At 39.5% G+C, this 11,685-nt stretch overlaps 2 protein-coding genes across 2 annotated transcripts; one reads left to right on the top strand and one right to left on the bottom strand.

Annotated features, from left to right (window-relative positions):
• The first annotated feature begins 539 nt into the window (after positions 1-539).
• mrps18a (mitochondrial ribosomal protein S18A) lies at positions 540-3,806 on the top strand. The gene is made up of 6 exons (XM_028606000.1): positions 540-748; positions 1,452-1,483; positions 2,216-2,320; positions 2,434-2,557; positions 3,176-3,248; positions 3,352-3,806. The coding sequence occupies exons 1-6, from the start codon at positions 601-603 to the stop codon at positions 3,494-3,496; spliced, it is 627 nt and encodes a 208-aa protein (XP_028461801.1). The 5' UTR covers positions 540-600; the 3' UTR covers positions 3,497-3,806.
• Positions 3,807-3,916: 110 nt separating this feature from the next.
• rsph9 (radial spoke head component 9) lies at positions 3,917-9,752 on the bottom strand. Its single transcript, XM_028605999.1, has 5 exons — positions 9,226-9,752; positions 8,947-9,109; positions 8,480-8,609; positions 6,020-6,166; positions 3,917-4,206 (listed from the first exon to the last, which is right to left on the bottom strand). Exons 1-5 carry the CDS (start codon positions 9,450-9,452, stop codon positions 4,046-4,048), a joined length of 828 nt encoding a protein of 275 aa, XP_028461800.1. The 5' UTR covers positions 9,453-9,752; the 3' UTR covers positions 3,917-4,045.
• Between the last annotated feature and the right edge of the window lie 1,933 nt (positions 9,753-11,685).

Genomic DNA, 11,685 nt, shown 5'->3' with positions numbered 1-11,685 from the left:
ATCTCTAGGATCCACAGATTCATGCTGCAGTTTATCGTAAAGACTGAAGGATTCATTTTCCCCTGCACTGGCACGTTAGGTTTAAATCTTCCATATAGACAAATACATTCTAGCTTTCCAGTGATCTCTCTCTGGGCTTTTAAGCTCTATGATCTAGATGTCACTATCACCTTTTCCTGGGATTTCTCCCTTGTCTTAGATAGGCTAGATACTTTTCAACATGCCATATGTTCATTGCTTTTCCCCCTTGTGTTTAATTTTATTTGATATTGTGCTGCAATTTGTTGTGGGGTTTATTGTAGATTAATTAGATTTAGGCTAGATCTTGGCTCATAATGTGCTGTCCTTGATAAAGGATCATAAAACCTATAATTATATTTATCTGTTTTTGAAATGGAATTTCCTGTTGGCCATGCAACTATTGTTTATCAAGCCAGTTCATTAAACACAACCACATGTCAGACACAGACATGTTTCTGTTGGAATTTGTCTTTTATTGGTCTTCACCACCAACGATGTAATAAGTGGCCTTCACCGTGAGTGTCGCTGTTTTCATTCTCGCGAGATTACCAGACAGGAAAGTAAGGTCAGGAATTAAACATGGCAGCTCGCAGTATGTTGAGGTCTGTGTGGACCTCAATTGCGGGCTTGAAATTAGGTGTCACGGGTACCAACGTGAAGGTTCAACAGAGGATAAATGTTTTCCAGCTACCGACTTTAACCATTCAGAGCAGAGGGATCCGACAAGGTAAGACTTATCTTCAAACGTTAAGATTTTAGTCCAGCAGTGTTAGAAGAGCTAACGTTAGCTAGCATGTTAACGCAGTGATTAGCTAGCTAGATGCATCAGCACAGGTATTTAAAGACCTGCATACAACCATGGATGTATTAAGACGCACCTCTAAGGAAATACTGACTTGCTAATGCAACGACACATGGGGAAAAAATGTTTTTGTTAAGTAGCTGTTACCAAAAGCCATGCGTACGTTGAGGCAGTCTTTCCCCTTGACATCTTTGCATTCAATGTGTTGTGATCTGTGTCGCTATGAACAAGGGCGAAGAAAGTCCCATTTGAAATACACAAATTAAAAGTAAGAATGTGTCTCTTACTCCTACTCCTAACCGTAAACATCCTTACAATTGTTGGTTTATGTAGACTATCTTAAGTATTTCAATATGACTATATAAATGTGGCATTTAATAACTCAACAAAGATGTAAAAGGTACTTACTGTAGCTTCACCTAACCACATTTTGAGTCAGGATTACTGTATAGCTAAAGTTGGAGAATCAAGCTGAATGATCTCTACTGGCTGTCAAACTAATTGTAACTAATGTTTTTATAACTTGGGACCACACTGTCTATCAAAGATTAGGAAAGCAGTAGAAAGCAAAGAAATGTATTTATATAACTGTTTAAAGTCTTAACATCGTACAATGTCTGTGTTACAGTGGTGGAGAAGCAGGAGGGTAAAACGACAACAGTAAGTAAAACCAGGCTGTAATGTGAAACTAATAATGATGTTTTTGGTTGTTAGATAAAGCCATTGTCTGTTTTATTTGTGATACGCACACAGAGTTTTGAGGTTTTAAAGCACTGTCAAAACACACAAGCATCAAACTGTACTAATTGTGTCATTCGAATGAATTGGCAACTAGTGGTGAGCAGAAATACACATGACCTATATAATGTATTTCTCAAATCCTTGATCGCTATTGTATTACAATTGTATTTAATAAAGAAACAAATTTAAAGCCAGATGCAGAAAACTCTTCTGCTTTATTATAGTATGGATGTTCAAATTAAAAGAGCACTGTGCAATACATAAAATGCAACAGTGATCTGTCATAAAAATATAAGATGTTGATATGTATGCGGTTGTTTTTTTCTTCTACAGTAGTTGGCAGGACCTTTCAGTTTGGAGTAATATACTCGCGGTGATCTTATATTGTTGTACAATTTGACTCAAAATTGACATTTCAAAGGTGTTATTTTAGGATCTAGATGACATCACTGTAACACAGAGCTGTGTTTTCCAAAGGAGAGGCCTTGTCCAATGTTAGGAGATTCAACAAACTATTGACCTATGCCTCTATGACCAACAGTTAGATAGGATATGGGGAGAGCGAGTCGTGTCTCATACTGCATATATAAATATTCAGTCAACCTGACAAGGAACCTACCGTAACGTAATATTACGCTAACTGTCTGTCAGATTGAGGGAGAAATACTGAACATTGCAGCAGGACCACAGCCTCCAAACCCCACAGCCAAGTGTCCTATCTACAGATGGAACCTGCAGCACAAATACAACTACACTGTAAGTCCGTCCACAGGCATGTAATGATCAAATAATCTCCGACAATGTGGAAAATGTATCCGCTGTTTATTGTCTGGTTTTCTTTCTCATTTGTTTTGTTTGACTCCCTCCAGGATGTCTTGTTGCTCAGTCAGTTCATCAGGTCAGATGGAGGCTTGTTGCCCAGGAGAATCACTGGTCTCTGTCCAGAGGAACATCGCAAGATTGCCATGTGTGTTCAGATGGCTCACAGAGCAGGTCAGTGTTATTGCCTGCCTTTTTGTTTGTTTGTGTGTTTAAATCTTTGACCGGTCCAAACTCAAATTACCCTCATATTCATTATCTGTTTGACACTGGGAACCATACGTTACTAATTTAAAATGATTGCAAGATTTCTGCAGATTTCAAATACAGTGTCGTAGATAAGCAAATAAAGGCATATACAGACTAAGGTTGTGCATGCCTGACGTTATGCTGTTTCTTCGGGGCTGCAATCCTCACATTTGAGAATCAACAAATGTTGGGCATGTTTGCTTGAGAAATGACTTCAGTGCTGATTAATTGAACAATAGTTTCTGCACTGTTGGATTTTTATTGAACAATAGTTTCTGCACTGTTGGATTTTTATTGAACAATAGTTTCTGCACTGTTGGATTTTTAAAGAAAACCAGACAATGCTCCTGGTAAAAGTGCTAATGACTTTAACTGTGCTAGTTCCTTCCTAGTCGAATAGTTTGGGTCTTAAGCATCAATAGAATCCAGCAAATTATTCTGTTGTACCCTTTTTTTGGGCCTGCTTTACTGATGATTAGCTGTTTTGATGACTAATTTAAATAAAGTACGTAAATGTGACTTTTGTTTTCATCTGTGTTCAAGGTCTGCTCCCTGACCACAAACCCAAACTTCCAGAGGGCCATGTCCCAAAGAGGCCCAAACCCCAACTCAACAGGTAATGTTTGCATGCATGTCTGCTTACATGTGTTTCTCACCATTATCTACCAAATTGTCAGTTGAAGTGCAAATGAAACTAGCAATGATTTTCTGTTGTGCAGATACCTGACTCGCTGGTCCATTGACTCTGTGAAACCAATATATAAAACCGGACTAAAGTGGTGTAAGAAGCGCATGGCTGTTGGCCACCCAGTACTCAAGGACAACGTGTGTTACGGTGTCAAGCCCCTTTACACAAAACACTGAAGGACAGAAAGCCTGATGAATCAGTGCAGCAGCTTGACAGAAGTGGGTGGGCGCATTTTTATCCGATGAGTTTCAAGTGGATTACATTTTGTCATACTGCCCTGGGAAAAGGCCTAAAAGCTTCATACGTCTGTATTTATTCTACCTTTTTCTTTATTAAGCTGTGATAAGGCATGCTCAGCCCCACCCAGAACCATCTATTCTGTCTCTGCTGGTTTTCAAAAAGCCCTTGAAGTGAACTCTCTGACAACTTAATGTGAGCAACAACTGGGACCACAACACAGATGCGCAAATAAATTGGGTGTGTTTACTCTGCCTCTCATGTGTTTACTGTATAGGAATCGCTTTTGTATGTGAGAACTGAATGGAACAACAAGCTTGTAGACACAAACTGCATGTACCTCTTTTAGTTTATTCATTTAAAGATAAGACCAACAAAACGTCCTGCAATGTGTTACATAGAATACATGTTGAGAGTTGATGTGAACAACAGAGACACATGAGTCTGTAGCTTGAAACAGGAAATGTCGTTTTTTTTAATTTATTTTTTTATAGCATGAAGGGAAGGTCCAAATTCTTGATCCCATCACCGATATACACGTATCCATGCTGAGGTGTCATTGGCACATGGTAGAAGCTCAGGCCAAGCCACAACAGGCTGCGAAGCACGAAGACTTTGCTGGCACATTCAAGCTGAAGACTCCACGATCCTACACACAAACAAAGGCTTGCTGTAAACAATTGATGTAAAATGCAGGAGGCTGCCACGCCATGTTGAGCGGAATTGTAAATAGTGGCTGCAGTAACCTTTAAATCAGTCCAAGAAGATTATACTATTCACATGCTAGAGGCAACCAAGGGATACTCCAATAAATCAACCCTTTATGCTCTTGATATTTACAGTTTAACCTGTTTCTCAATATGTTTGGGTGTGACCATGAACCCAGGGAATTGAGAACAATAGCTGGATCGGCTACTATGAAAACACAAAAAGCCCTGTGATTAATGCTTTTACACAAAAGTGAGATGACTTGGATCAATTTGACTTTTTTTTTTTTTTGCCTTTTGAACTTCTTTAGTATGATTCAGCTAAAAGTATAAACATGTTTGGTGTCCAGGTTATAACTACTGCTGCAGGAGGAGAAACCTAAACCCATAAATCAGGAGGTGGGAACAGTTTGCAGGATTGTTGTGGAAAAGAGAGGGAGCCCAGCTTAGGGTCTCAGAGAAAAGCACCTGTCTTTTGGTGGAGATACATCGTACCACATTTCCCCCAGAGTCCCGTTTAAAAAAAATGTTAACTCGTTCTCCTTTTCGGCAAATGCATGCAATCTGCCGTTGTGACGGCTGCAGTGAGTGTGGCATTGAGACAGCTGTGTAATGTCTGCTGCAGTGATGACACTGCTGACATCCGCATCAACTCAAAGAACACACACAAACATATACACATGTGAAAGCCCTCTTAAATCAGACATCTGTTGCATGTTATGGTCATGGGCGCTAAACATTTTTGTCTTTTCACACGCATACACTTGTACGTCCACTTTATCAATGTCCACTATGGCCTGGAGTGCATTCATCTACTGTAAGCAACTCACCTCAAAACTTTCTTAATACTATTTCATTTACATTATTTACACAGTATAACTACTTGGTTATTATTTGCCTCATTGGTTTGATTTTTCCAATATATGTAGTATTGTTCAACAGCTCACGTCTGAGCTTCCCAACAGGATTTGAATTCACAAACCTAAAAGACTCAAAATCATTTCCTGCTTTCAACTACACAAAAACAAATTAAAGGCAATGCAGAATACAGGGAAATGACCATTCTCAAGAAAGCAAGTCTCAGTTCATTGTCATACTGCACAAAAAAACTCAATTTGTGCTCTCCATACTAATTGGCAGCAGTAATTTGTCATAAATTAGTTAAAAGTTGCTAAAACACTGATATTAATACTCAGATTGTTTTAGTTTGATTTCCTACAGATGTGAGCAATCCCCTTAATCATTTAACATCTGTTTGATTCTAGATGGTTGTCCTCCCTTGTACTGGTTTCTGTTCTGGTTTTTATGATGATAGTAAAATCCTCTGTAATTTTCCTTTCCAAACTTGAGGGCAGACTCACCCAGCACACCAGAAGTTGCATGAATATATTTTTTCAGTTGAATATTGCGCAGCCAACCGTTTTACTGTTAGAGTGATTCAGCTTTTACTTGGACTTCCAGTTAGTTGAATCACCATTATGATTTGTGCTAAAATCACACCTCATTTAGTTGTAATGTAGCCTGGCAGTTGGAACACATTCAATGAGAAAAAAAACTAATGTTGTAACACTGGCATTGTAAAGGCCTCAGCAACACTTGCCAATTTTCAAAATAGTTTAGTTTAAATACTGTAGTACCCTATTTACAAACCCTATTAAAGCCCAGTGATCATAAAATAACAAATCTTGTAAGATATATCTGTTAAGTGATGAAACGATGTTATAGTGTGGAATAGACTGAACTCTGTGGTTTCACCTTTAGGAATGTCATCACTCAGTACATCCAGGAAGTCAATGGCTGGGTTCAAATCACCCATTTCCAGGATGGATTTCTTCTTCAGGTTCTTTGCTTCGCTGAAGTGAAGGAAGTTGTCAAGCTTCCCTGCTTCTGAGTGAGACAGACCTGAGGAACAATGCACATTGGCAAGTAATTCAAATGAATCGCAGCAAAGATGATGCAATTTTACAGTAAAATGATGTCAGAATATACACAGACATGCATATGTTGCCTATGTATTTATGTTTCACAAAGCAGGGGTAGCAAGGTAACCACGTCATTTTGAGAAGGGTTTTTCCTAAAATGTTTCGTCCACTTAAATAAATACCAAATTTTATCAAACGCCTTAGGGTCATTCATATGCCGCAGAGGATGTTAAAGGTCTCATGGCATGAAAATTTCACTTTATGAGGTTTTTTAACATTAATATGAGTTCCCCCAGCCTGCCTATGGTCCCCCAGTGGCTAGAAATGGTGATAGGTGTAAACCGAGCCCTGGGTATCCTGCTCTGCCTTTGAGAAAATGAAAGCTCAGATGGGGCGATCTGGAATCTTGCTCCTTATGAGGTCATAAGGAGCAAGGGTACCTCCCCTTTCTCTGCTTTGCCCGCCCAGAGAATTTGGCCCACCCATGAGAGAGAGCAGAGATGGCAAAAGTATTCACTTCTCGTACTCAAGTAGAAGTACAGATACTTGTGTTAAAAAATACTCTGGTACAAGTAGAAGTACTGATTTAACTTCTTTACTCAAGTAAAAGTAACAAAGTACAGGCTTGGAAATTTACTTAAAGTATAAAAGTAAAAGTAGCCTTGCGAATGACAACCATTTTTTATGCAAAGCTACCTGGACCACATAAATGTTACTAGAGTGCAAGTTGAGAAACTTCAGTAGACCTGGAAAAAAGGCTCTTTATATAAATACCATTGCCTACATTTTAAATGGATGTCTGCCGAGGCATAAAACCTCACATATATGATTATTGTGACAGAGACTGGGACAGTTAATAAGATTCTGACTGAGTAGCAAGATATGAATTCAGTTGTGAGTCTGTGAGAATTTACAGATCCATTTTCTCTTTTTTAATCTTCCCCTTAACATTTAAAGGAATCTACATGTATGTGTGTGTGCTCAACTATGGCTTCTGGAAAGAAAATAAAGGATTAAATATGAATTACTAAACAGACATTAATTAAGAAGTTCCCCATACTTTAAGAGCTACGCAGCACATTTGCCAGGAGTCATTCTTGATGCCTAAACATCTCTCTCAGATAAGGCCAAGGATGATTGGGAATGTCTTGCTGCTTGTCTGCTGAATCTCTGGGATCGCTCATGTCGCCATCCATACTACTAGTGCTAACGTTACCACCATCATGCTGCAATCATTTGCCGAAAATTAATGCCGCCGAATCTGTCGAGTCGTCTTGTAGTGGTGCGTCAAGTATATTATCAATTAGATTGAATTCGGTATTGATGACGCGAAAAATAATAACGGTAACTCCAGTGAAATTATTTGAAACTTGTTAATGAGGACTAGATTAGGACTGGATTTAAAGCTGACCATTCTGGTTTCCAACTTCGCCCCAGGTGTGTCTGTTAAAACACGGACAGAGACAACTTCTCTCTTTTGATGCTTTAATAAGATCAAGCAACGTGCAACCTAGCTAACAGGTGAAGAACACAAACAACAGAATCACTAGCTAACTTACTTTAAGTTTGCAAGAACTATAGACCAATACAACAACAGGCTTACATTAACTGACAACATAAGTTATACGACTTACAGTTCTCAAGGACGCACACACATGATCTAACTGGTTATCTTCCAGACAGATTGTGTCTTTTTCTTTTCTCTAATTTTTTTCTCTGTGTGGGCCCGCTCGCGTGTGAGGCGCGTGTCCGCGCTATTTTCCGACATGCACTCACAATCACTCCTGATAGACGACCTGTTGTACAAAACTAAAGTAACGAGCACATTTTCTAAAATGTAAGGAGTAGAAAGTACCGATATTCGTGTTAAAATGTAAGGAGTAAAAGTAAAAAGTCGCCAGAAAAATAAATAGTAAAGAAAAATCTACTTAAGTACAGTAACGAAGTATTTGTACTTCGTTACTTCCCATCTCTGAGAGAGAGACATCATGGCTTTCAAACGAGCAAAGTGGCAGTTGGTCAAAGCCACACCCCCACCCTCCACCTTGCCCTCCCCCCCTCTCTCCTCCTCAATAGCTACATACACAGAAATGACACATCCTAAGAAAAGCTCATTGTGAGACTGGCTCTAGTAGCTGTAATTCTGCACCAAGGCTGAATTTCGGGAAAGAGACTTCAGATACAGTATTAGGGGACCATTAAGACCTATATAAAAGCATCCAAAGAGCACCATGTCATGGGACCTTTAACGCTCCACAATGAGACACACACCATGTTGGAGGGATATATTTACCACCAAAGCTGCGGTTCATCTGGACAAGGCCATGTGGACTCTTGACGAAGGCTCCACGTGGTACCACGGACACTTCATCATCAATCTGATGAACTGTCACTGCCAGCCGGCTCTCCTCATTGACCTTAATCTGAAACAAAGAACAGTTACTAAGTTGGAATTTCATCGCTGTAGTGTTGTAGAAAGCGTTGGTATCAGCCAGAAATGGAGAGATTAATTTCTCTTCTGCACTAATTCTTCATGAAGAAAAACACCTTTTTTTGTACAATTTTGGTCACATCCATGTTTTAGGTTTAGTTATACTGCATACTAAAATATTTTTATTTGGATAACAGTAGCTATATGCCATGCCTGGATTTATATGCTCTGATACAGTACTACTGAATATAATAATTAAACTATGTCTTGAGTTTCATCTGACAGCTCAGAATTTTCACTATGTTCACTTTACAACTGATCATACTTACCACTACCTCCTCTGTAGCGTCATCCCTCTCTCCTTGCCTGCGGATCTCAATGTGCTCATACACAAATGAGGGGTCTCCTATGAAGCGACTCTTGATTTTGGACACTTTCTCCTTCATAGATTCGGTGGCAGGAGGGAGCAGGAACCAGTCCATGCAGTTGAAGCTGGAGATAGCAAACCAAAGATACACAAGACACACAAACAGGTATTTTACACCGCCGAGGGCAGACATAAAGTAGCTACAAATAATGAAACACAATCACAGTTGAGGCTATCTTACCTATAGAGATTCTTTTTATCCTGCAGTTCATCTTCTCCTCTCCCCTGAGCGATAAAATAATCCTCCTTTAAACCCAATATTTTGCCCCAAAACAAGACTCGATGGAACTTGTAGTTTTTTTTCAGGATCACCAATGAAGTCTGCAGTGCGGTTCTTCGCTCAACGTTTAAAGTACTTCCGCTACCGGCAACGAGTTCCAAAGAATAGTATAACGAATTCGAGTCCATTGTTTACGTAATAAATAACTATGTGGCGTAGATATTAGTTACCGTAATTAAACTACTTGCTAGCCAACCTAACAGCTAGCTAGCTAACCAAAGCCTTCAGGTCCAAACGCTTGTTTGGTTGCTAATAACAACAACCATTGTTGCGCTGGTTGTCATAGCAACGCGCCCGTTTGTGTTCCTTTTTTTCTTCTTTTGCAGATAACTTTTTATTTAGTGTGTGAATATAACAGTTAAAACCGAAACAAAACAGTAATAGTTACCCGTGTCATTTTGAGTGTGTTTGCATGTAGTGTTTATATACAAACCAGACCACGCGCGAGTCTGGTAGGTCTGACGTCATGCCCCATCTTTTCAAGTGAGTGCGTGCAGAAAGAAGCAGTCCCCAGGGAAGCAGACAGAGCATTTATGTATAAATATTATTATGGCTGTAATTAGTTTAATTTGTTGCTAGGAGAGAAAACGATGGTAGCTTCCTGACTCATCCCATACACTATACTGCTAATAAATAAAATCTAAAACTACTGGTGCTTAGGTACAAAACTATTCATTTCACTTATAAAAGTAAAACTAAAGTAAAAGTATCTACTGCTGACCTAACACTTAATAATATCAGAATCTTAACCTCAGGACAGCAGGAAATTTCAGGTGTAGCCTATCTAATAGCATTGACAGTGACAGTGAGGATACAAGTTAATGCATACAAGCATATAGCCATCATGAATCTCCTACTGTGAAAAGGCTCTGCCACAAAAGTGGAATATTAAACTAATGAGACATAGATACTCGGCATATAATACAGTATTGAATGTTACCAGAGTGCTGATTGTGGGCACTTTGTGCAGGCTTCAAGCCCTCTCTCTCACTTTCACCCATAAAGCCCAGGGGCAGGGAAGCATGCAGAGGAATGGGAGGACTTAAGAGTCTGGCAGTTTGGTTTCTGTAAAACAGAATCAGTTAAGCTCTTTGCACAGCTGGCAGGATGCATGCTTAGATCCCTCTATTGTGACTGTAGGGCACTTTGGAATAGGAGTGAATAGTGCTCGGAAATCATCTTGCATTATGCTATTTACACACAATGTGTGTTTTTGTCTGCGTTTTAGGGAAAAGACATGTTAGTTTTCACCTGAATAGGTTACAAATACATGTTTAAATAGATATTGCATATTGTAGAGGTACATTTGTCAAGTCCTCCCATTTTCATAGTTCAAGGTAACTTAATGCCTGAGGACATGAACTCCCAGCGCATGGCAGGCTGTCTTCCTTTGGGCTTGCAAGGATTTTGAGCTGGAAAGTGAGAGTATTTCAGTCATATCTGATCAATCAGCTGTCTACCAATCATTTAATGTGCTTGTGATTGTGCAGCATTTGACCAAAGACTTTTTTTTATCTTCCACCTGCTGCAGCTTCTTGTTTACCAATGGATCTCTTCTTATTGAAACGTTGGACATTGTGGTGATGTAACCTCCTGGTCTATATCTACAGGCATACTGAGCACTGAAATCACTGGTTCCTCTGAGCAGTGTATGGAGCAAATCCTGCAAGACACCAAACGAACATCGGTTGTTTGGTTTATCCTGGCTCAGATCCAGCAGTGTCAGCCAGTATAAGCAGTGTGAAGCTGGCTTAAGTTACACTTAGAAAAACACGATTGGCTACTGTCCAGCATATGATATTTGCCTGTGATGGGCTAATCTTGTGGTTTGTGATCCTATTTTGGTCCCTCACCTTGCTTGACAAGTACTGGCTTCCTCTGTATTCATTTGTTTCTGGGTTCCTGAAAAACAGGGCTGTGCATTCATTCATGCTGGATGACTGTTTTAGTGCCCTCTTCATTCTAACCCTCATGTCCTCACCACTGAAAGGTATAACCATGAAGAATTACATGAAATAATTTGTTATCACTTCTCTTTAAAGTGCCTTCACACGCACAGGTGATTCACAGGAAATGAGCCATGCAATCCAGCATTACTGTTTGTAATTTTATCTCATTGATACTGACCTCACTGTTTACTGCTCACTCACCTAATGCTGTATCAGAGCTGTATAAAGTTACTGCTAATGCAAATCCAACATTTCCTACTGCGGCTGCATCCAACCATCCAGCCACCAACAATGAAAACTACTGTCTAAGGTAGTCTAGGTTATCATAGAATGCAAATACATTGAATGCCTATTGCAGAGAAAAAGCCGACCATAAATAGTAACAAAAATGGGGTTTAATTTCATGAACATT

Source organism: Perca flavescens, chromosome 18 (genome assembly GCF_004354835.1).
Source record: "Perca flavescens isolate YP-PL-M2 chromosome 18, PFLA_1.0, whole genome shotgun sequence".
In the NCBI taxonomy this organism is placed as follows: domain Eukaryota; kingdom Metazoa; phylum Chordata; class Actinopteri; order Perciformes; family Percidae; genus Perca; species Perca flavescens.
The sequence above is the reverse complement of the archived record's forward strand: the minus strand, read 5'-3'. Positions and strand labels throughout refer to the sequence as shown.